Source organism: Perognathus longimembris, chromosome 1 (assembly GCF_023159225.1).
Source record: "Perognathus longimembris pacificus isolate PPM17 chromosome 1, ASM2315922v1, whole genome shotgun sequence".
Lineage (NCBI taxonomy): Eukaryota > Metazoa > Chordata > Mammalia > Rodentia > Heteromyidae > Perognathus > Perognathus longimembris.
In genome coordinates, this window is record NC_063161.1 from 59,746,765 (window position 1) to 59,773,729 (window position 26,965).

The 26,965-nt window shown below is 37.3% G+C and overlaps 1 protein-coding gene across 11 annotated transcripts in view; it reads right to left on the minus strand.

The window, feature by feature from the left end:
- The window catches only part of Pphln1 (periphilin 1), an 84,878-nt gene that overhangs the window by 13,677 nt on the left and 44,236 nt on the right, over positions 1 to 26,965 (minus strand). For 8 of the 11 annotated variants that reach the window (XM_048366183.1, XM_048366159.1, XM_048366116.1 and 5 more), the window contains 3 exons: positions 26,241 to 26,320; positions 23,022 to 23,141; positions 19,096 to 19,236 (listed from right to left, as the gene is read on the minus strand). In XM_048366183.1, coding sequence (XP_048222140.1) covers positions 19,096 to 19,236; positions 23,022 to 23,141; positions 26,241 to 26,320 — 341 coding nt within the window. The remainder of the gene's footprint in view (positions 1 to 19,095; positions 19,237 to 23,021; positions 23,142 to 26,240; positions 26,321 to 26,965) is intronic. The other 3 variants (XM_048366132.1, XM_048366124.1, XM_048366175.1) reach the window with 1 other exon arrangement.

Here is a 26,965-nt window from a genome sequence, read left to right on the forward strand (position 1 = left end):
AGCACTGACCCTTTTGATTGGGTTCAGATAAAATAAGGGTCAAAGGTTGACCACCTTACCACAAGAGCCAAAAGAAACAGTACACTGTCAAGTGCTTGCGTAAATACAACATAGACAAACCTTTTTTCATATAAACACATCCTATAAAAATGTACTAAAACATTCTTCTCTACATACTTATTTCCAGTGTCCCGTGACAGTGTAAAAAATATATATATATATATATATTTTTTTTTAAATGTGGCTTCATTCTCAGAGTTTAGCATTACTGATATTGTAATAATTAAAGTCCAGAAATTAGGACTTGTAGCTAGGACTTATTTCCTGAATAAGCACTAAATCATTTGTAAAAGTTTGACAAATTATCCTATGATTTGAAAAGAGACTATTGACATGTTTTCAGAGGTACACTGGGGGTACAACATGACTCTCCCACATCAGTAAATGCTTTCTGTAACACTAGCATGGACCTGATAAACAATACACTTTGTAACACAACATCCCTCCTTCTGACTATTTAGCCTGTTAATCCTAAAGTTTCCCACTCATAGGCACCATCTTCTTCCATGGTAGTTTAACACCACCCCAAAACATGATTGCTCTACTTCTAAAATCTGACTGGGGTAGGGGGAAGCTCAGTGCTGTCTAGAATGACAGACACACACACTTGACTAGCTAAGCACAAGGCCTTGAGTTAAGTCTTTTTTTTTTGTTTTGTTTTTTTTTTTTGGCCAGTCCTGGGCCTTGGACTCAGGGCCTGAGCACTGTCCCTGGCTTCTTCCCGCTCAAGGCTAGCACTCTGCCACTTGAGCCACAGCGCCACTTCTGGCCGTTTTCTGTATATGTGGTGCCAGGGAATCGAACCTAGGGCCTCGTGTATCCGAGGCAGGCACTCTTGCCACTAGGCTATATCCCCAGCCACTGAGTTAAGTCTTAATACTACAATCTTAGCTAATAGTTTACTTAGCAAAAATTTCCACATAAATATTATATAGCAATTAATGGCCAATCGAAAGCGTACAACATACTCCACTGAAAAGTGTAAATCCATTTCTTGTCGCTTACATAAACAAGAGTCTTTTCTGGGGGTGGGGGAGGGTACCTGCCCTAAGGCTTGAACTTACGTTCTGGTCATTGTCCCTGACCTTTTTTGATCACTTAACTCACAGTTCCATTCCAGCTTTCTGGTGATTAACTGGAGAGTCTCACAGACTTTGCTGCCTCAGATCCTCAGATTTCAGCCTCCTGAGTAGCTGGGCTTACAGGTGAAAGCCAGCAACAAATGGCAATAGTGTATTATTTTGTGAAAGTAATTTTTTTTTGGCTAAAGTCCAGGTAACATTTGGTCTAGCCAGGCATCTACTAGATACCTGTAATCCCATTACTTAGGAGGCTGAGGAAGGATGAGGGCACATATTATTACTACATAATGAGACACTGAAAAGTAAAAATAAAAGATTTGCTCTACACTGGGTAATGGCAGCTCACATTTGTAATCCTAGTTACCCAGGAAGCTGACTTCTAGAGGACTGCAATTGAAAGTCAGCTGAAGAACAAAAGTCCACAAGATGCCATCTCCAAAATAATCAAACCCAGAGTGGAAGCATGGCTCAAGTGGCAGAAAGCCAGCCACTTGAAAGCAAGCAAATGGCTCTCTTCTCAAATCCTACTATGGCCAAAGAAAAAGTTTTAACATGTCTAATATATTATCTTTCACAAGAGCTTCAAATCAAGCCAAAATTTACACACACACACACACGACACAAAACAAAATTAGTCCAGAAATGTTACAGTTCAAGATGACTTTACTTCAGAACTCAAAAGTATTGCATAGTACTGAAATGAAGCAATAATTAAGACATAAACCTATTGTAAAACAAAAGGAAAATTTTCCAGTTCTGCCTATCTCCATTGTGTGGGTGTGACAGAAAAGCTCTGAAATTTTTCTTCAAGCACTGATCATCTGACTCAAGCCAGAATTTATCCTATGTAGCTCAATTGTATAGCAGCCACATTCTGTATTCTATGTTTTTTCTGACAGTTATTTCAGTTTTTTTAGGGTTTTTTGGGGAGCCAGTCTTGGGGCTTGGGACTCAGCCTGAGCACTGTCCCTAGCTTCTTTTTGTTCAAGGCTAGCACTCTACCACCTGAGCCACACAATGCCACTTCTGGCCTTCTCTGTTTATGTGGTGCTGAGGAATCAAACCTAGGGCTTCATGCATGCTAGGCAAGCACTCTATCGCTAAGCCACATTCCCAGACCAGTTATTTCAGTTTTAAAGAAAAAAAAAAAAAGCCAGTATAAAGTGGATTGAAATACAACCTAAAAATTACCATCTGCTGCAATCCCAATACATCAGAGGCTAAGGCAAGACAACAGTGGAATTCAAGTCCATCCTGAGCTACATAGACAATGTCTCACTCAAAAAAATCCAAATTTTACTATAGTGTCACATATTTCTGTTCAAAGAGACAGCAGAAACCATTCTCTTCACATACTGAATGTACTGAAATGCATGAACGGAAATCAAGTCAAACTTTTTCAAACATTTAGAATAAACTATTATAACCTTGGAAAAATGAACCATCCATATTTCTAGAAATATCAAAAAAGAAAGGACAAAATGTAAAAATAATTACAAAGGCATAGTATCTTACCAAACTACACTACCTAGGCAAAAAATGATCTGTAAGTTTTCGTTCATGTAAACAAAAATGTTATTAATTATAATTTTATGCTTTTAAAACTTAAAAAAAAAAAGGCTGAGCACTGGTCACATCTGTAATCCTTAACTACTGAGGAGTAACAATAACAATTGTTGGAGGGGATGTGTCCAAAAGGGAACCCTACTTCATTGTTGGTGGGAATGTAAACTGGTTCAGCCACTCTGGCAAGCAGTATGGAGATTCCTCAGAAGGCTAAATATAGAACTCCCCTATGACCCAGCAGCCCCACTTTTGGGTATCTATCCAAAAGACCACAAACAAAATCACAGTAATGCCACCAGCACAACAATGTTCATTGCAGCACAATTTGTCATAGCTAGAATCTGGAACCAACCCAGATGCCCCTCAGTAGACAAATGGATCAGGAAAATGTGGTACATATACACAATGGAATTTATGCCTCTATCAGAAAGAATGACATTGCCCCATTGTAAGGAAATGGAAGGACTTGGAAAAAATTATACTAAGTGAAGTGAGCCAGACCCAAAGAAACATGGACTCTATGGTCTCCCTTATTAGGAATAATTAGTACAGGTTTAGGCAAGTCATAGCAGAGGATCACAAGAGCCCAATAGCTATACCCTTATAAACACATAAGATGATGCTAAGTGAAATGAACTCCATGTTATGGAAACGATTGTTATATCACAGTTGTAACTACTTTCAACGTCCCATCTGTATCTGTAGCTTCTATTATTGATGATGTTCTTGTATCACCTTCCTGTGGTTGTACCTACACTATCTCTGTAATCTTATTTGAGTATACTGGAAACCGTGTATACTGGTATTAGAAGTAGTAGGAAATTGAAAGGGAATACCAAAATTGAGAGACACAAGCAATACTTGCAAAACTGTTTGGTGTAAGTGAACTGAACACCTCAGGGGGGGAAAGGGAAAGGGGGAGTAGAGAGGGGAGTATGAGGGACAAGGTAACAAACAGTACAAGAAATGTATCCAATGCCTAACGTATGAAACGGTAACCTCTCTGTACATCAGTTTGATAATAAAAATTTGAAAAAAAAAAGATTAAAAAAAAAAGGAGAAAATGTAAAAATAATTACAAAGGCATAGTATCTTACCAAACTACACTACCTAGGCAAAAAATGATCTGTAAGTTTTTGTTCATGTAAACAAAAATGTTATTAATTATAATTTTATCTTTAAAACTTGAAAAAAAAAGGCTGAGCACTGGTCACATCTGTAATCCTTAACTAGTGAGGAGGGTGAGATGTGAGGATCATGGTTCAAAACTTGCACAGGCAGAAAAGTCTGAGACTCTTATCTCTAATTAACCACCAAAAAAGCCAGAAGTATAACCATAGCTCAAGTGCTAAAGTGCTACCTTTGAGCAAAAGAACAGTGCCTGGGTCCTGAGTTCAAGCCCCAGGAACTCCACACACCCACACACCCACACACCCACCTTTAAAAAACACTTAAAAATTAAGTCATCAATCCTTTCTTTAAATTCCCACAAATACAATTACCTAGAAAAGTGGGCTCAGGGTAACGAAGAAGATATGCAGAGATGGGAAAATAATGGAGACTGTCATTACTGGGTGCTGAGTGACCTAATTGTCCCTAGTTTCCTTGTATGTGATGTGGAGATTATGTTATAGTACTTAAGAGTAAGTGAAAGAGGGCTGGGAATATGGCCTAGTGGTAAAGTGCTCACCTCATATACATGAAGCTCTGGTTTTGATTCCTCAGCACCACATATATAGAAAAAGCCGGAAGTGGGACTGTGGTTCAAGTGGTAGAGTGCTAGCCTTGAGCAAAAAGAAGCCAGGGACTCAGGCCCTGAGTTCAAGCCTCAGGACTGGCAAAAAACAACAACAACAACAAAAAAGAAGTAAGGGAAAGAATACACATCATGCCCCTTAATGCTCTCACACCATCCAGTCATTCAACACTTTCAGGCCCAGTATGTATCCTGGGTCTCCACACAAAGCTCCACTGGTAAATGGAAAAGGTGATAAATGAGAAAACTCCAGGCAGAAGTCAGTGTGTTCTGTTGGTGTGTCTTCTAACTCTTGCTCCAAAGTTTTCATCTTAGCCTTCAGGCTCTCTACAGTCATACTGGTGCCCTCTCAGCAAGGAACATCAACGACAGCCTGCCATGGCAAAGACTTTAGATTTTCATTCACTGTTTAATGGAAAACCACTACAGGGTTCCAAGCAGGGAAGCCATTATAATCAATAGGTTTACAGAAAAGAAAAAGCAAAAAAAAAAAAAAAAGAACAACAACAACAACAAAAAAAAAAAACCTTCAACTTCCCATTTGGCTTGAATGACATTCTGGAGCATTTGTTTTAAAATACTACTGTTTGGGCTGGGGATGTGGCCTAGTGGCAAGAAGAGTCTTGCTTGCCTTGTCTACATGAGGCCCTGGGTTCAATTCCCCAGCACCACATATACAGAAAATGGCCAGAAGTGGCGCTGTGGCTCAAGTGGCAGAGTGCTAGCCTTGAGCAAAAAAAAGCCAGGGACAGGCAAAAAAAAAAAAGCGCAAAATAAAATAAAATACTACTGTTTGTTCCTTCTAGGTGGAAAATTCTGAAATCCATTGACCATTTTCTGCCTTGGTTTAAAAAAAAAAAAAAAACAAGAAATGTTTAAATCTTGTTACCTGAGTTGTTTTCCATCCTTTCTTTTCTTTCTTTAAATGTATTATGATTAATAGTTAAGCTGATCTATGGTAGGATGCATTTAACTTTGCCTTTAGTTTTGCACAGTGCAATGTCTAGGATGCTCAAGAACCTGGGCACCTATTGTGCTGTCCAGGGCATAAAAATGAATTAAGGGCTAAAAAAGACAAAGTTGGTTTTATTTTTTTTTCTAATAAAATCACTCCACTATTTTAGTAAGCATCTTTGATTTTTTTAAAGTAAAATGTAAAGTGTTCCTTAGTCAAAAACAGTTGAACAATTGACTCTTCTACTCTTACTCCAAAGATGCCATGAATTGTTGGAAAATGTCCAAAACTGCAATTATTTGATCCACTGTGAACTCCTTAATCTCTCTTGTTGACTTTCCTATCAACAAATAACATATGGAGTATTCTAAGCCCTTTCCACACCCAATTCAGGAACTCAAACTGCTGATAGGCCTCCCTTTCCCTATCTCATTTCCCCCTGCTTTAGCAAAATTGCCTTTCCCAACTTATCTACCCTTCACTTCAAAACTGTGGCCACTTTAATTCTGCTTTGCTTCTAGTCCTAGAAAAGGGTTTGTCTGAGTTTTCACAATGAGTCCCTATATCTGTGCTACTGATAGCTTCTCTCCCTTCAATTATTCCATCTGTTTATCTTCAGTCTCACTCAACCCTTACTCTTTCATGCGCTCTCAAAAATAGATTTATTCTTTTGCCAAAATTCTATGCACTTGTTCTGCATTTCTGTCTTCATTACTCTCATTCACACTTCAGTCCTCACCTTACAAGTAGCAAAACCAGAAAAAAATTATGTTATATGAGGTAAATCAGGACTACAGAGGATGCATGTTTTCCCTTATATTTAGCTTATAAACTTAAAAGTAAATATTCTGGGTGGTATGCAAGTGTATACAAAATGTATCAACTGAAATATGGTAGATTCAAGGGAGAATTCACACAGGGTAGAAAGGCAAAGTCAAATTTCAACAAAGTAAACACCAGGAAGTAGGTACTTGAAAGGGGGAGATTCAATTAAGAATCCAATATATATCCTATAAAATTGGAAGGGATAGGTAGGAAGATGGGAATGTTGAAAGTCAGGGTGATCCAGACACACTGTTTTCATAAACTGCTTTGTTAAATGGCAATTCCTTTAAACATTTGTTTCTTTTTAAAAAAAAAGGTAGCAAAACCTTTCTAGACCCATGAGTCTGCCCCAAAACACCTTGATCTGAATGCTCATGTGCTCAAAATTCACCCATCAAGTATTCTGCCTACCCACAGAATTCAAACACTTTTATATCCTAGAATAAAATGTTTCAAAAATCCGTCCCCAATCCACATAACCATTCTTTCTTACTTTCTTACCCACTGCTTGGGAACTATGAAGTGTTTTGTTTGTGTTTGTTGTCAATCCTGGTTCTTTTTTTTTTTTTTTTTGCCAGTCCTGGGCCTTGGACTCAGGGCCTGAGCACTGTCCCTGGCTTCTTTTTGCTCAAGGCTAGCACTCTGCCACTTAAGCAACAGTGTCACTTCTGGCCATTTCCTGTATACGTGGTGCTGGGGAATTGAACCTAGGGCTTCATGTATGGGAGGCAAACTCTCTTGCCACTAGGCCATATCCCCAGCCCAGTCAATCCTGGTTCCTGAACTCAGGATAGAGGTGCTGCTCTTGAGCTTTTTGTGCTCAAGGCTAGTCTAATGCTACCATTTGAGCCAGAGCACCACTCTGACTTTTCAGTAGTTAACTGGAGGTAGGTAGGGGTCTCCCAAATGTTCCTGCCAGGGCTGGCTTCAAACCACAATCTTCGGCCTTCTGAGTAGCTGGTGAGCTATAGGCACCTGGAGCTATGTTTTGTTTTGTTTGGGAGGGAGGGAGAAGAACACAGTAGTAGTGCTTAAACTCACAGGGCCTGGGCGCTGTCCCTGCGCTCTTAAGGCTAGCTCTCTAGAGCTTTGAGCCACAGTTGCACTTGCAGTGTTTGAGTGGTTAATTGGAGGTAAGAGTCTCACAGGAACTTTTCTGCCCAAGCTGGCTTTGAACCAAGACCCTCAAATCCCAGCTTCCTGCATAGCTAGGATTACAGGTGTGAACTGGACTATGCATTTTAACCTGCAGATTTTATACCAAGTAGGCCTAGATTGGATTGCATATTGCATCACACTAACTGGAGAATGAAATAGTCTAGTTCCTTCTTCTTCTACATCACACATCATAAAAACAAAATCATAGGCATATCAATTCACTGAGTTTTATGAATTTTTCTAGGGGACACGCAAAGCTGAGGAGGTCTTGGGAAGACCTAGATTTATAGCCAGTTTGCATTAGTAGATATGATCTGAGGACACTCAAAGCTGGCATGAGCAGCCTTTTTTAATGATGGTGCCCTTCCTTTAACTGGTGTGGTTTGAACCAATTCTTGATGGTTAGAGCCATCCTGTTGGGGTGAAAACAAAACTTCCTTCCAAAATTTTTCTATATCAAATCAAGACTAAGTTCCTAAGCCCTTTGCTATGAACTATTTAGGCACCTGCTCATTTTCCCACATAAATACAATTTTGTCATCATCTACTATGTGGAATCCTTTCAATAAATGCTGATCCTATTGAAATGAAGGTCATAGGGGGAGAGGTAAAAAATACTCTCCTAAAATGGTTTTATCCAAACTAACCCACTTGCAACTATCACTCCCTGCAATTATCCTTCTTATGCTCATGCCATTCATACTACATACATTCTTTATTTTCTCAGATGTAAAGGCCTCTGCCTCTTGCTTATCTTTTTCACTCAAGTCAAGGGCTCTATCTTTTGAGCCACACCTCCACTTCTAGCTTTTCTGTAGGTTAAGAGATAAGAATCTCTCAGGTCTGTCTTCCTGGTTGGATTTGAACCAAGATCCTTAAGTTTCAGCCTCCTGAGTAGGACTATAGATGTGCGCCACCAGCACTCTGCTACATAATCTTTCTTTCTTTTTTTTTTTGGTGATACTGAGGTTTGAATCCAGGCACTCTACCACTTGAGCCACATACTCAGCCCTTTTTGCTCTTCAACTACACCAGAAAAATCTCCTGCCTCAAAAATAAATAAATAAACCTTAGAAACCCATTATTTGAAAACACAGCATATGGTGGTACATAGCTGTAACCTGGATACCCAGTTTTAAGCAAGATGATATTATGAGTTGTGGCAGCTTGGGGTAGACAGCAACCCGCCTGTCTCATAAAACCAAAAAAACACAGCTAAGCTCTATTTAGTAAGTAAAGTAGCTTACAATGAAAAGGAAGCAAGAAATCAGAGTAATAATCTAATACAGAAGCAAGGATGCCCCAAGGCCAGGAAAGTAAGGAATGACAGATACAATCACAGGTTCATGCAAGGTCTAGTTACATCTGATCCAGTCATGAAAACTCACATGGTTGGAATAATGAATACATGCTAACAACTCCAAAAACCAAACACCTCAGGGTACCTTACTGTTGTAGGGAGTATCTTGACTAGGGAAACATAGTAGGAAATGCTGGAGATTAGGTCAACCTGACCCCAAAATTCTGCTTCTGTAAATGGCTTGTTATTTGCTCTACTCTGAGTCAACCTCCTACATCTGTGAACTTATTGCATGCTCTACCCCCTGCGTCAAGCCCCTACACCTGTGCTAGGCTTTTACCTTTATAAACCCCAGTTTGAGGACTGCTCAGGGTCACTGTGGCAGCTCCCAAGTCTGCACTGTCCTTGGCCAGTCAGTTTGCTTTTTGCTTCCCCAATAAATCCATCTTTTTGCTTGAGACTGTCTCTGAGTGGTGGACTCTTGGAGGGACAGGGAATACCCACCCTCGAACCCGGTAACATTTCTAATCCCGTAATACTTAAAAGTCAGAAGAAAAAAAAAAGTCCTGGGACTTCCCGTACTAAAATGCTAAAAAAAAAAAAAAGCATGAAAACGTAAGCAGTAGGATCTAACAGTGTAGGTATATTTGGAAAAACAACCAAACTGAACTTCCAAGAAATGGAAAATTATAACAATTTAACAACTCAATGAGTGTTTTAAACAGAAAATCAGACAACTGAAAAAAAGATAGTCCTGAACAAGGTACCTACAGGTTAATGGTTTTAAAAACAAAATGTGTCAATGTACTGTATGCATATGCCACGATGGCCATTCCTTAGATCCATCAGGAAGCTCTCCAATTTCTCTCTGTTCCAAGCAATTCCATGATAATCATCCCTTTATAAACCTACATGAAACTTAACTGGGAAACACAGTTAGGGATCTTGTTATATGATGGGACTTCACATTTAATTGTATTGAGTTACAATACTGTTTTTTTAATTTTTAAATATAATTATATGGGGCTGGGAATATGGCCTAGTGGCAAGAGTGCTTGCCTCCTACACATGAAGCTCTCAGTTCGATTCCCCAGCACCACATATATGGAAGACGGCCAGAAGGGGCGCTGTGGCTCAGGTGTCAGAGTGCTAGCCTTGAGCTGGAAGAAGCCAGGGATGGTGCTCAGGCCCTGAGTCCAAGGCCCAGGACTGGCCAAAAAAAAAAAAAAATATATATATATGTATACATATATATATTTATATATAATTATATTGTTGAGAATGAGTATGTCAAGCATTTGTGTAGCATGCAACAGGACTTGGATTCCATCCCTACTACGTCCTCCTCACACAAAAGGGGGGAAGAGGGAGAGAGAGGAGTACTTGAAGGGAGGAGGCAGAAATGCCAAGTTCCAGATCAACATAGGCCTTTTATTTTTGGTGGTTTAATTGTTTAAAGGAAAAAAAGACTAAAAAAATTTAAGAGAAATAAAGGAAGGGAGAAATCGATGTCCAATTGGAGGACATAAACGATAACAGGGCAGTCGTTATTCACTTTCCTGCTCTAATGAAAAATGCAAATACTCAGATAACCAGAGGCATAAATTAGCCTAAATTGAATACTTTAAAAAAGAAATCCATATCTAGACTCATTATAGTGAAAACTACAAACTAAAAGTAAATACAGCTAGGCAGTGGCTTATGTCTATAATTCTAGCTACTCAGGAGGCTGAAATCTAAGAATCATAGTTCGAAGCTATAACTCAGACAGGAAACTCCTTAAGAATCTTATCTCCAATAAACTTAAAAAAAAAAAAGGCTACAACTCTACCACTTTGAACCACAGCGCCACTTACATCATTCTTTTCGGTATATTTAGTAAATTTATGAGAAAACCATTAGGTCAGCCTGCATTTTTGCCACCAAATGAACGAAGACGGAAGGTGGCATTGCTTCTTTCTCCACCTCCTAATTGCTAAAAGGAAAACCTTCTTGAGGGTTTCCCATCCTATTAATCTTCATTAGATTGAATAAACCAGTGAGAGAGCTGAGCTACAAGAAAAAGAAAGGTGCTTCGGGTACTCCATCCAGTTCCAGTGAGAGAGAGAGAGAGAAAGAGAGAGAGAGAGACAAAAAAGTTAAAAAACATGTACTGTGAACCTATTACAGGCAAAGAACTCTAGATGATCGATCAGGTAATTTTCTTTCAGTCTATATCAGAAAGGTCACATTTTATCATCTATTGTAGTAGAGTATTCACTAGCTATGGGTAGCAAGAAAAGATGTTAACATTTGCTGCGCAAATTTCACTGGCAAGCAACAGTTACACAACTAATAAACTTGGTGAATAAGCATTTTTACTATAAATAAAATTTTGAAAATTAAACATGGGGCAAACCACATTCCTTTTATGCAAATTTCAATTGCGAAGTCAAATTAATGTATATGACTCCGACATTACATGAGGCTTATAATTCCATTTAAGAGTACAAATAGAAAAATATGGACTAGAAAAAATTTTTATTTAAGAATAAAGCCTCTGCTGAGTCACATTCCGACTTGGCCCTAAAGGCATCAAGAATGGCTAAAAGAGCTCTGATTAAATATTTAAATACAACAATGAGTATTGTTTAAGAACAGCTAGATTTTAAACTCTGTATTGTCAGGACCTCATCTGAACTTTGACTTTTAAGCAACAAATATAAAGATAGAAAATACGTGTGTACAGTAGTGACTGAAATAACAGTTTTCTTAGTTCTGCTCCAATAGTGCCAAAAAAGGAAGCTAATAGATAAAATTGTAAAGCAGAACTGTGCAAACTATAATTAGAAATATAGTAGTTTTACAATACTGTTAGAGTACCTACAGAAGGTTTATGATTGAGATTGCTCAAAAGTGAATGTTTTTGTGTGTATGCAAATAGAAACATGGATATATGCATGCATTTGTGTAATTATACAAGGAAGCCAAACAAATCCAGTGAAACTAATTAAAATAATACAAAAATAATTATCCAAAAGAGAGATAAGGACCACAAGTTAATATAGTGGCAGAGTGAATAAGATGTCCAGGAAAGCTTTTTTTTTTTTTTTTTAACATAATACACAAAGTTCACGGATGGCTCACATTTTTAGTTCTAGCTACTCTGGAGGCAGAAATCTGAGGATCTTAGTTCAAAGACAGCCCTGGGCTGGGGATATGGCCTAGTGGAAAGAGTGCTTGCCTCGTATACATGAAGCCCTGGGTTCAATTCCCCAGTACCACATATACAGAAAATGGCCATAAGTGGTGCTGTGGCTCAAGTGGCAGAGTGCTAGCCTTGAGCAAAAAGAAGCCAGGGACAATGCCCAGGCCCTAAGTCAAAGCCCCAGGACTGGCCAAAAAAAAAAAAAAAAAGGCAGCCCTGGCACAAAAATTAGTGAAATTTTTATCTCCAATTAACCAGAAACAAAGTCTAAAGTAGAGGTACAGCTCAAGTGACAGAGTGCCAGCCTTGAGAAAAAAAAGCCAAGTGACAGAGCAAGGTCTTGAGTTCAAGCCCCAGTACCAGTACACATACACACACAACTAATAAAAAGCAATAGTTGAGTAAAAAGGGAAAGTGGTCGGGTAAGAGATATTTTAAAGTCTGTATGTATCTCCATACTATGATTATTTCAAAGGTATGCTTTACTTAAAGTATTTTCAAACAGTTTAACAATGGGACTAAGAAGATAAGATAATAACTGAAAGATAGTATGTTTGCCCCCAAAATAACCATGCTATTATACATTTTAAAAGCTTTTTCTTGGGCTGGGAATGTGGCTCAATCATAGAATAGTTGCCTAGCATGCATGAGGTCCTGGGTTCAATTCCTTAAACATAAACAAAAAAATAAATTAAATAAATGATTTTTTTCAAGTTTTTTTTCTTGAAACTCTTTCCTTTCTTGTGCTACTGGAGGTTGAACTTGGGGCCTTGTGCTTGCTATGCAGGCCATCTACTACTGAGCATGCCCCTAGTCTTCTTCACACTGTTTAAAAGACATCTGCACACAAAACATAATCACTATTATGACAGACAAATGGAGATGACAATACAGCAATATACTGTAATCAATGTGAACATTTTACTTCTCTAGTATTTGCTGGCTCTTTCATTTCATTTGTGATAAGAGATGGGCGTGACAGAGGTCATCAACTTTTTCCTATTTTTTGATGAAGTTAACTATAATTCTAATCTACTTATAAAAATTATGATTTAAAATACTAGGACAGTTCTTTCTATGTGATTTATGAGTTACCAGGTCAGATTTCGGGACTTAACATTTTAAGTTGAGATACCAGGCTAATGTAAGCATAAGTATTTTGTTTTTCACCACCAAAAACAGTATAAAACAATAATGATAGACATTTCCATTACTGACAACTCCCACATAGCTTAAATAAACACTTGACCCTCTAAATCATCAATATCTTAGGTAGGACTGAAGTATCTTCAGATCAAAAATATTTGGAAACTGGACACCAGTAGCTCATATGTAATCCTAATCAGGAGACTGAGAACTAAAAAGATCCTGATTCAAAGCCAGCCTAGGCAGTAACATCCTCAAGATTCCATCTCCAAGCCCTCGAACCAGCCCTCTGCCTACAAAATATTAAAATTCCCCCAATGATATTAGCAATTATTTATATAGCATTCACCTTGCACTAGATATTTTAAGTGATCTAGTGATAAGTTAATGCAAAGAGGCAGACACACACAGCTTATGTGTAAAATACTATTCTACTTGATGCAATGATTTGAATATCTGTGAATCTTATCTTTGGAGGATCCTGAAGTATAATTTACATATTAGGGATGGGAAAGGAGAGCAGGGAAGTCTAAGGAGGAAACTACTAAGTTATGCAATAGGTTTCTTTTTTTTGGGGGGTGGGGGTGGGGAGGGAGGCAGTCGTAAGGCTTGAACTCAGGGCCTGAGCACTGTCCCTAGTTTCTTTCTGGTCAAGGCTAGCACTCTACCACTTGAGACACCGCCACTTCTGGCCTTTTCTATTTATGTGGTGTTGAGAAATCAAACCCAGGGCTTCATGTATGTGAGGCAAGCACTCTACCACTAGGCCAAATTCCCAGCGCTATGCTATGTTTTAAATCTAGAAAAAAAAAAAAAATGAGCCCAAAAAAATGGAAAATATCGACAACAAAATCACAAAGTCAACCCAAAATAAGGAAAAATATTTCATAGTACATTTTTATACTTGCAACATATTAGGAATGGGGCAGGGAGGGTATAAATAATTAGAAGAAGAAAAAGAAAAGACAAGAGGCAAAGAGTGCAAACTTAAACACAACATATCTCAGGCTAAACCGATAACAATATCCAGAGTAACAATTCAAAACTAGTCCATATTCCACAGCTACAAATAAACAGCAAATTTTTACTTAGCATTAAGATAACCACATACAATTTTCAGTATAGAAAAGGATCTTTACATATAATAGATGGTCTATTCTCTGAGAGAGCCTGTATTTAATTAATCACAATAAGGCCAAGGGTTCAGCATTTAAAACTAGTACTAAGCAGAAACATCCAGTGTCAATTATACCATAATTTATAAATGCCCTTAATGTTTTACTTAGTGACTAAGTGAAACTGTTAACTTACAAGAGCAGAACTGAGGGGCTGGGGATATGGCCTAGTGGCAAAAGTGCTTGCCTCATACACATGAGGCCCTGGGTTCAATTCCCCAGCACCACATATACAGAAAATGGCCATAAGTGGCGCTGTGGCTCAAGTGGCAGAGTGCTAGCCTTGAGCAAAAAGAAGCCAGGGACAGTGCTCAGGCCCTGAGTCCAAGCCCCAGGACTGGCCAAAAAAAAACAAAAAAACAAACAAACAAGAGCAGAACTGAATAGCAAGGGAATATACTTTAAAAACACTAGAGAAATCTTTACCTGCCAATGGTAGGCAGTGGAAAAAGAAAGAAGAAAATAAAGCTTGTTCTTGGGCATATTCCCCTGGGAACACTTTAACTGAAAGTGCATTTCATTGCAGTGATAACATCCCCAGAGATATGTCCAAGACATCATCACCCGAGGTACTTGTGCCATTTTAAGTAAAGTTCTTATAAAGGTTTGGTATTTGCACTGTTTTGTATTTTATGTAACAATAATCTTGAAAATGAGTAGCAGAACTTAATATAGATCTATATCATCTATAAAATAAGAAGCTTAATTATATAGAAAGCCTAAGATATTTAACTTCTATACTTCTCATGCAATATAAATTACCCTATAAAGACAGCATGCAGATGTAATTCTCCTAAAATGAAAACTTTATACTTATACTTCAGCAACATGTTCCTATAATAGCAGCAAACTTTAATGTTCAGAAACTTTGAAATTTGGCCAAAATACATTTCCAGTTTATTTTAGAAATGCAGATTTCTCAGAGGTAAATCTTAGGTGAGTATATTTTAATAATTCTATATATGTAAAGTCTAAAGAAGTGGTTAGTATTCATGGGTTTTTAAATACATTTGGGTAGACCTGATGGCTAGACAAGATAGTGAGGAGAGGTGCACTTTAAAGAACATTTGTTACTTGTTCTGATGAAAAGGAAAAACAAAGAATGTTTCTATTATGCAAGGTTAGTAGGCAATGCTTCAACCATGCATTTACAGTAATAGCTAGGGCTGCCCCTACTTTGAAAACAATTTCATTTTAATCCAAGAGCTAATGCTCTTCCATGCCCTCAAATCTGGTTAGCATTTTCAAGGCGACTAGTCATGTGACTAACCTTTACTTCTCAACTCCTTATAAAGTAAAACAAAAATGTCCTCTAAGTTATGGAAATAGAAAGAGAGTGTGCTGGGAGTCATCAGGCTATAGATAGCAGTTGAACTATACATGGCAGTTACGACACTGATCGTGTAACGTTTTATTGACAGAAAAAAATAAATGCCATGCATCATTAATTCAATAAACAGTAATTGTTTACTTATATCTGACAGTGATCCATTTGGAGGATGTTTAGAAATGTATTTTGCGAGATGGGCACCAGATACTTATGCCTGTAACCCTTACTCAGGAGGCTGAGATCTGACAATCCAGGTTTGAACCTAGCCTGGAAAGTCCACAAAACATTTATTTCCAATTAACCATCACTAACAACAAGAAAAAGCCAGAGCCAGGGGTAGTTATGGCTAACGTGGTAGAGTGCCAGCCTTGAGCCCAAAAGCTAAAGGACAGTGTACAGATCCTGAGTTCAAGTCCCAGGACTGGAACATGAACACATGGACTTATTTTAATGTAAGAACCCTGTATCTTATCAAAAGCATGAAAAATCCAAACCACTTCAAAATTCTATTGCTAAATTCTAAGCCTGAATTAGAAATAAGAACTGTGTACATAGGCTAGAAGTTCAGCGTAGTGGTAGAATATATGCTTAACCATGCTTAAGACTCCAGGTTCAATTCCCATGGGGCACTGCAAATAGATTTTTTTTTTTAATGACAAAACAGAAAACACCAGTGTGTACAGAAGAAATCACAATTAGCATTTAATTTTTAAATATAATTTAATCATAAAAGAGCCAAAGATTATTAGCCGAATCTTTGAAGAAAAGCTAGTTAACACCCCCCCACACATGATCACAAAAATAGCTAGAGTATGGAACTCCAAATAAAAATTAGTAAAATGATCACCATAATTGTCTTGCTTTACATTTTATTCCAAACAATCCAAAATGATCCTGTATTTCAGAGATCCAATTTGATATTTACTGAATTAAGGATTTTAGGATAAAGGTTTTCCTCTACCTCTTCCGACTATAACCTAGAGTTTTGTGAAAGTCACCTGCATCCTTAACCCTACTAAAATTGACGCTATGGTGAGAAACAAGTCTGCAAGAGATATGTCTTCCCCCTCAGTGAGATGATTCTAAGAGTCTCACATGCTGTCACACATGCTGACCCTAAACTTCAGTGAAGTGCAATATCTGGGGCATTTAAAATTAAATCAAATTTTGACCTGGAGATTTATTTTATCTGGGGACATTTAGAATTAAATCAAATTTCAACCTAGAAATTTATTTTACACTTTAGTAGTCCCTCGATAATGATAAAGATAATGACTTTTTAAGGACTGAATAGCAGAGATACCTAGTTCATATACACTATAATTTATCTTTACAACACAACTGATCATGCTGCACTTGATGAACAAGACATGGTAGGTATTACTGTAATATTTGCCCTTCTACATTAACCTAGCATTCTTGTTTGATGTCATCTTTACATGATTTCTTCTTCTGTTATTACTCGTATTTTTAACTTTTGAAATATTTCATGTAGATGGAGAAATGTAAATAACAATTACTGGATACCTGTGTATTTTCAGACCTTTCTAATTTTCCTAACCATTAGGTATTTAACCCATAAAAAATAAAACATACAGAAGTTCAATGTAAAATTAGAAAAAATTCAAATCCTTAAAGCTACTTCTCTTTTCAAAAATTTCTGTTTGCCAGGCAGCAGTGGCTCAAGCCTGTAATACAGCTACTTGGGAGGCTGAGATCTGAGGATCTGGTTGGAAGCCAGCGTAGGCAGGAAAATTCCTGAGACTCTTATCTCCAATTAACTACCAAAAAGTTTGAGAGCCACTAGTTCAAGTTCTTTAGTTTTGAGCAAAAAAAGTTAAGGGACAGGGGCTGGGGATATAGCCTAGTGGCAAGAGTGCCTGCCTCGGATGCACGAGGCCCTAGGTTCGATTCCCCAGCACCACATATACAGAAAACGGCCAGAAGCGGCGCTGTGGCTCAAGTGGCGGAGTGCTACCCTTGAGCGGGAAGAAGCCAGGGACAGTGCTCAGGCCCTGAGTCCAAGGCCCAGGACTGGCCAAAAAAAAAAAAAAAGTTAAGGGACAGAACCCCAGCCCTAAGCTCAAGCCCCAAGACCCACACCAAATATAAGTAACCCATCAATGTTTTACAGATGAGTTTATAAAACAAGTACTTATTATTTACTAATTTTCCGACAACTGGAGGAATATTTACTCACTTAAAAAAAAATTTCTTTACTACTCCTGTGGCTTGATCTCAGGGTCTCTAAGCTTTTGTGCTCAAGGCTAAAATTCTACCACTTGAGTCAGAGCTCCACTTCCAGTTTTTCTGGTGCTTAGAGCTAAGAGTCTCATTCATGTACTTTCCTGCCCAGGCTGGCTTAGAATCACAATCCTAGTATTACAGGTATATGCGACCGGTGCCTGGCCTTGCTTAACTTCTCGTTAGCATAGAAAACCAAAGTTCTATAGAAAAATAGCCCCATATATGGTACTTCTTTGGTTTTGTTTTATAACTTGCTACTGGCCTGGAACCTGAGATCCTCCTACCTCAGCTTTCCATCTTGCTGGGATTACAGCTATGCCCCACAATACAATTTATAATAACTGTTTATATTTCTCCAGTAACATCAGAACATAAGTCCCTTTAAGATTTTTCTTTCTAGGTTATAAGTCCTTGCTTGTAATAATGTCAATGTTCCATAACATCAGATATCTCACATGCTTCAACTAACAGATGTAGACAGATAGTCTCATTCTGGTAAATCAAACATATAGGTTTCTAGGAAGTATTATAAAAATTAACTTTGTGTTAAATAATTTTGTGTGTGTACTGATAAGGTAGCTTGCATACCTGACTGGCAACCTACTTCCTCAAGATTAAAGAGATCCATGATGAGTAACAGAGATAGTGAAAATACTAACAAACAGCGATCCAGATTCTCCCTCTGCTGTTATTTGTCAGGACTATCTACTAGATTCTTAAGAGAACTTCATCTCTAAACAACTACAATTTAGCTGAACACTGGTGGCTCACACCTGTAATACTAGTAACTCAGGAAGGAAAATCTGTGAGACTCTTATCTCCGATAAACTAAAAGGAAGCTGGATGTTGAACTGTGGCTCAAGTGTAAGAGTACTGGCCTTGTGCAAAAAAGCTCAGAGACAGAGTTCAAGCCCTAGGACTCATACAGAAAAGAAAAAAACAAAACACCTTACAATTTAACAAATACGTATCAAGCACTTACTCCAACCAAGTATAGGGATAAGGCATTATCCTGGTCAGATTAGGATACTCCCTGATTTGCAGTGACTCAAGAAGTGCTGGAACTGTGGCTCAGGTGGTCACAGGCTTTTGACTAAGAAGTGTGAGGATCTTAGTTCAAGCCTTACCACCACCAAATAAACAAAGATGGGACAACACTAATCAAAATGACTGTGAAAATGACTTTGAAAAACATGTTTTTAATAGTCCTAAGTGGAAAACGGAAAATAGGTTTTTTTCAGTAAACACATACATGTCAATAGTGTCGCGAACCAAAAATGTACATTAAAAAGAGTAGTACATTCTTACCTGTTCAATCTCTTTGGTTTTTGATGCTATTGCTTTAGAGCGACTGTCTAGCTGACTGTCTTCAAATAATTCTATCCCGTTGGTTGTGTTCGACTCAGGTTCCTCTGGCTGGTCAATGAATAATGGTGCAGCAGGTACCGTCTTGAAAAAGATTAGTAAGCCTTTAATCACTTTCTAATAAGATATCATACAGCATTTCAGAGAGCTTGTGAGCAGACACTAAGTGGTAGATAGATTATATTAAAAGGAAGTATTAGGCCTCACATTTTTTTCTTTCTTTCTTTCTTTTTTTTGCTGGTCCTTGAGCCACACAGTGCCACTTTGGCTTTTTCTGAATAGTTTATTGGAAGTAAGAGTCTCACAGACTTTCCTGCCTAGGTTGGCTTCAGTCCTCCATCCTCAGATCTAAGCCTCCTGGGTAGCTAGTTACAGGCATGAGCCACTGGAGCCCAGCTCCATTCCTCTTTTTTTATGCTGGTCCTGGGACTTGAACTCAGGGCTTAGACACTATCCTTGGGCTTAAGGCTAGCTCACTATCACTTGAGCTACATCCATTTCTGGCTTTTTGGTGGGTAACTGGAGATCAGAGTCTCACAGAGTTTCCTTCATGGACTGGCTTCAAACTGCAATTCTCAGATCTCAACCTGCTGAGTAGCTAGGATTACAGGCATTAGCCACCAGTCCCTGGCAGGTCTTACATGTTTAAGAAAAGAAATACTCAATTTCACTATGCATAATGAGCATATGTGAAAGGATTAAACAGAAAATGACTGCTTGATTGATTAAATGGGAAATGATTTAAGAAAAAGCCTTAGGGCTTATTCCATTCCAAAATTATACTTCATTTTACAGAAGGTTTTGTTCTGTAACTTTCCCATAAGCAATCTATTTATGACACACTGAAGAAAAAAAGTGACAGTTACATGCACGCATAAAGAAATACAATGACGGAAGGAGGGAACACTGAGAAGTCTATGTTCAGAAGAGAAAACACCTTGCATCTATAATCTAGAAAATAATTAAAATCATTAAAAAGAAAATTCCAGAGTAGTAAGGATTAGAGCAACAATTAGACAGTGAATATAAATAACCTGAAAGTCTTATCCTACCAATATATCAATATACTAACAATTGTGTGATAAAGGACAAATGGGAGTGTATATTTATTTATGTACATATATACATGGACTATCTCAAGAATGCTACCTATTGGAAAAAACTAGTATCCAAGATTTTCTCAATAGGATGAAAAGGAAGTAAGGATACTCTAAATAACTTGGAACTATTTGAATTCCGACACATACATGTATTGTCTGCTTTAAAAGAAAAAACAAAAAAAGTCCATGTTATACATATTAAGGGATTGAAATTAAAATCATAATAATCACTTATAAAATAAATTCTATTATAAATATCAGTTTTCTAATAATATGTCATTACAGCCATTTTATTATCTTAAGCAAGCTCCCAAATTTTCTAACTCCTCTTACTTAGACTGCTTGGGAAGAAATTTTATAACCAAAAAGGAAAAAAAAGAAAAGAAAAAAGTGATGACACTTTCAGATTGTGAGTAAAACATAGACATGGGGATAACACAGTTACACGGACCTAACTAATTCTGAGAGTAACTGTGTTACCCCCATTAACACATAAAAATGGTAGTGAGATGGGATGAACACACAATTAGACTTGTAAAAGTGAAGTCTTGCCAGTTTGTATTCATAATACATGAAATAAAAAAATACTAAAGTTAGAAATCAGTCTTACTCCCAAATAGTAAAGTGTACATGCCTATTATTAATATAAACACAATTGCTCCAAATAATTAAACCAAAATTATTTAAAACAATTAAACCTATGACTATATTGTTAATGCTTTTTAAATAGTACTAGAAAAGTGCTTTAAAAAATCTCAACACTAGTTTTCTGAAACATTTTCTCTAGAATATGTAGAAATCTCAAAGTTAAATGACAGGAAAACCTCGACCCTTTTAAGAATAACTGCTATATAAATGACTAGTCAGCATTTTAAAAAATGTTCTATTTATGTAAGTTCTGGTACCATATATACACAATATACATGAGCTACTTTGGAAATATCTATTGACTGATACACAAAGACTTTTGAGGGGACTGGGAATATGGCCTAGTAAAAGTGCTCGTCTCGTATACATGAAGCCCTGAGTTTGATTCCTCAGCACCACATGTATATAGAAAAGGCTGGAAGTGGCGCTGTGGCTCAAGTGGCAGAGTGATAGCCTTGAGCAAAAAGAAGCCAGGGACAGTACTCAGGCCCTGAGTTCAAGCCCCAGGACTGGCAACAAAACCAAAACCAAAGACTTTTGAATAATATATACACATATATACATGCAGCTAAATAAATTTTTATATAGAATTTCAGTGCTTAATACATATATATGTGCATGTGTATATATCATATATATACATACACTATGTTATATATACAGACAGAGACACAGACACACCCATACAAAGTACAAGCTGTGCACTGGCAACTCATGTCTGTAATTTTAGTTTCTCAGGGGACTGAGATCCAAGGCTTATGGTTCTAAACCAGCCCGGGGAAGGAAAGTACATGAGATCTTTATCTCCAATTAACCAGCAAGAATCTAGAAGTGGAGGTTTGGCTCCAGTAATAGGATGCTAGTTTTGGGCATAAAAGCTCAGGGACAGTGCTTAGACGATGAGTTCAAGCCCCACCCCCTTCCCACACCATTCCTAAGTTATCCCAAAGCCAGAATTCTTCTTTGAATATAAGTTACTATACAGATTTTCATATTTCCTTTATATCATATCAAAATTCATCTTTCCATCATCAAATTTTCTATCTATATAGAAAGCCGCAGTAAAAAAAATGCTACTGTGGGTTTCTTAGGGATATTAGGGGGGGAAAAAATCTATTTTTTACTCAGGGTTTCTCATGCTTCCCCAACTGTGGAAAAAACAGGTTCCGTTCAGGAATGGATGTGAATATAAACTATTTTGTCAAGATGTTATCAAGGCATTCATCAAGGACTTTGTAACTATCAGTTATTATTTGGGTACAACTAAAATGATTTGATGCTAACAATTATTTCATTTGAACTCTACCATTAATTATTTGATAATTGCATTGGATTCTTACTATTATAGGGTTTTATTTTAATGAAAATATCTGTTACCATTTGAAAAACCCAACTTATTCTATGATATGGGTGAAAGTGCCAGTAGACTGTTACAGAGGTCTTTACAGAGGACATGACAAATAAGATGTAATAAGGTTAAAAACATTAGCAATATAATTTATTTACAACATACTGTACACTAGGACTACCTAATAAAAGAAAAGAATATCAACTGGTAATTGAAGAAAACCTGTATCCTAAAACTTAATTTTCTGCATAAAATGTCTCTATTTTCCTTTTAGAGACAATAGGTTACATGGTTTGTTTTTTTCACTTCATTTAAACATTTATATATAAACATTTTGTAGTGTTCAATGGGCCCCAAAAGTGTTCCTATTTCTTTGATAATTAAGACTCAAAGATCTCAAGTAGCTCAAACAATGCTTAATTTCATTCTTAGGATATTAAATAATTTGCTTAACATATAATATGTAATATAAATAAAATCCACATGTTAAGTCAAATTGTTTTTCTTTCTGAATTCAGTGGTTTGACTAAACATGCGATACTTGGAAAGCAGAGACCCTCAGTAGCCCATAAATAATGCATTTATAGTTCTGTACTCCTAAAGCATTGCAGCCACTCAGGCACAGTGTGATGATTATTACAACCCTGCACAGTAGTACATTTACCAATCTGTGAGGATAATTTCCTCTAAGTATATCTGAAGCACTATAACAAACGAAGCATTTTCCCACTCATCATTTAAAAACTAGATGAAATTTTCAGATGTGAGCATACCTCAAACTCAGAAATTTCAGGCAAGTTACTCTCATCCGACTTCTCTAACTTTTCCGCAGCCCACTTGCTTGCAGCCTCAGCCAGTTCCTTTTCGGTTAACCTAGTGGGTTTGTCTAACACCTAATAAAAATCCACGAACATTTCCGTTACAATTCTCAAGGGCTTTTAAACTTCAAGTACATTGAGAAGCACACCCTAGTAACACTTAAAATTACACAAACTTCCAAATTTATAAGACAAACAGGTTTCTTCTTTTTTTGGTCCTTCAACAATATAACATAGGATTCCTAAAAGTAGCAATGCCTTTGAGAAACAAACTAGATCTAACTCATTTTCATTTACATAAAACTTCAAGAACTTATCTAAGGAACAAAGCAAGAGACACCAACAACTCATATACTAATTGTATATAGAATATAAATGACAGCATGTTATCTCAACTTTTTATTTTTAATTATACTCAGTGAAATAATGCCAAAATTGCATTAAGGTAAATTCCAAATTAATTTAACAGGAGAGTCTGGAAAACCAGGAAAGAGGAAAAGAGAGGAAAACCTGTCTTTATAATTTTTAAAAATTATATAAATACTACTCCATTTTTGTACTTAAATTCACCATGAATACACCTCTACTTCCTTTATCAAACTGGACACAATACAAAGAAAGTTACAGACTGGATATGAACTGGTTTAATCACTAGCTAAGATTGATTTCATATGCATAATATATTAGGCTTGGCACTTTCAAGTTACAAGATCGGGCTAATATTACTTATTTTACGACATACTTGTGAAAAAAACTAGAGGTAACGGACCTGAAAATGTCTAGGATAATGCTTGATACCCCTTTTTCCTTGTTTTCCATATTCACTGCTAAAACATATTTGGAAAACAAAACAGTTTACACACACACACACACACACACACAAAGTAATAGTTCTTTCTGGCTGCCTCCTGGGAAACTTGGGTCTTCACAAGATAAATTTGGGCCCATCATTTCTCTCAGGGGATATAGCCATCTTCAATCCCCAACTAAGGGTACCACACTCTAATCCTTTGTGATGCAGATACTACATAAACTTCAACTACCTGGTACTTTCTTTGGGTCATCTTTTGTGTACAGCTCCTCCCCTGCCTATTAATACAGCAAATTAGTATATCTTCTGTAAGTATAAACAGTAGGCTCATTTCGGACTTTAACTATCAGCTTTTCTGAGAAAGGAGAAAATTTGACACTTCTCTTCAAATGGCATTTTACACCCTTAAGGCAGCCTAAATATCTCATTCCAATGCTTTGCCTATACAAATATGTTGTAAAAATAATATATTACTATATAGAAATATATTGTTTTTTTTTAAATAAAAAAAGAGTGCAAGGTATGTTATACATACGTAATCCCACCATTTAGGAGGCAGAAATTCAAGTATGGGTTCATGGCCAGCCTGTACTACACAGTTAGACCTTAACTAAAATACAAACCGGAAAGAAACGGAAGATATGAAGGAAGGAGAGAAAGATATTAATATAAAGAAAGCTGGAGTTGGGGATTTAGCTCACTGGTGAATCCTCAGCTCTGGAAAAAAAAAAAAAGGAAGGGAGGGAGGGCGGGAGAGGGGGGAAAATAAAAAGGTAATAAAAGAAACACAAACTCATACAAATATATCTAACGTATACTTGATTATGAGTTCTCTCATAAAGAATAACACTGACTACAACCATCCTGTAATTCATGTATTATTAAATGTGTGTACTTTTAAAACAATCGTACAAGCCTAACTTTGAACAGCAGAAAATAAAACTGGAAAAAAGTCTGTAAGAATGGTAACAATGTTTACAATAAAAATTCCTCCACCAGTAGAACACTGGTGGTTCACATCTGTAATCCAACTCCAGATGGAGGCTGAGATCTGAGGATGCCAATTCAAAGCCAGCCCAGTTGGGGAAAGTCAATGAGTATCTTATTTCCAATTAACCACAAAAAGCTGGAAATAGAGCTGTGGCTCAAGTGGTAGAGCACTAGCCTTGAGCAAAAAAACTCAGAGACAGGGCCCAGGCCATAGGACAGGCAACCAAAAAAAAAAAAAAAGTTAACTTAGTTATTATTATTAGCAAGAGAAAGGAAGTGAGATGAGTGAAGACCTCCCCACTCTTTTCTGTGCTGATACCAGGGCTTGAATTGGGGATGGAGATGCAAGAAACCTTGATCCTCAGCCTCCTGAGTAGCTGGGATTACAAGCTGCCAGTACAGTGCTAAAGACAGCTTCTAAGTGAAATGAATGATGGAAAGAAACAACATTCCTCACATTTGAATTTTTCAAGGGTTACAAACATAGTGCATGTCTTTGCAGCTTGTACTGAGATGCTCAGCAGAAAGACAGGAATGAGGGTGATGACCAAGTAAAGAGTGGCTGTCTATCCCTTAGAGGAAATTACTTCTGAGCCTTGAATTACTTCTGAGTCACAAAATGGCAATTTACATCTATAGTATAGTATAGTATTTTTGTATAAAGTAATGAGAAAACAATACTGCATCTAAAACTGAGCAGTTACAAACTGCTCAGGTCTCTGCATACTTACCTCCCATAACAAAAGCAAAATCCACAAAGATGCCCCATGGACTATGTGTACCCACCCAGTCAGTTATGAGCAATGGTTGCAGCAGAAAGAACTAATTTGAGCATAACCTATGGAGACAATCTATGAAAACAGCATTCATTTACTCTTTTAAGTCGTGGTTATATAAAGTTCACAGTGGTGTTTGTTTTGTTTTGAGGATGGTATTGGGCTTGTGCTTGCCAGGCAGGTGCTCCTCTGTTGAGCCATTCCTCCTGGTTACTTCTGTGGCAGGATCTGGCTTCCTGCATGGAATACACTTGGACCATGCTGGGAAGAGAGGGCGTACCACCATGCACAGTTTCTTCTGTTGAGATGGATTCTTACATACTTTTCTGCCTGGCCTAGCCTCATACTATAATCCTCTAATCTTAGCTTCCCACATAACAGGATGATAGACATGCCACTATGCTCACCTATGGAAAGGGGTTTGAGGAATGGTGCTGCCCAGGCTAACCTCAAACTATAATCTTCCCATTTTTAGCCTCCCAAGTAGGTGCAATTTCCCTTTGGGTATGACAATACATAATAAGAGCATCTGTGCTAGTAGGGCTATCTGCTTTCTTTGTACTTCTACTTTAAGCTGATTTTAGAAAAGTAACAAACCTTTGATGAAGGAACTGCTGAAGAGCTCGAAGGTGAAGTGTCTCGTGATGTTTTCAAGGACTGAGCAGATCTCTCTTTACCTATATAAATAAAATAATAGATGTGATTTTTTTTTTACTTATTTTCAATTACATGATTCTGTAGCCGAATTAAGGAGGAGGGTCATATACTTAGTTTTAGTACAATGTATTATTAAATCATATTTATATCTACAACTACCTCTTCAGAATAGTTGGAACTCAGAATCAAGTGCTATTATATGGTCGTCTAGGCCACACCCATGTCAGTTAATAAACAAAATCACAGAGAAGACATAGGCAGAACAGTTTTAAGTCATTATGCTTCATCTGTTCCTTAATGTCAATTTTTCATGTTATCACAGGGATAGTGACTGTAGTCATTATGCAGACACTAACAGATCTAGTTGTGAAAGTCACTCCTATATTACCAAACCTTGGCAACTTAGTTTCCAGCAGCTACAGGTCACCACCATAAAAAGACAAGCAAGAAAGCTCTAAAGGGTAGTTCAAGGAGAGCTTTACATAAGAAATTTAGCAGATATTTTAAAATGTACACAGACTAAAAATAAAGTTAGAAAACAAATCTTATGTCTAGCATGAATGCATTCCAAAATATTTGGCAAATTGGTTAAAATGAATGATAGAGTCATTAACCTTAAAGTGATCTCAAGACACAATGTGTTGTGTATATGTACCATTTTGACA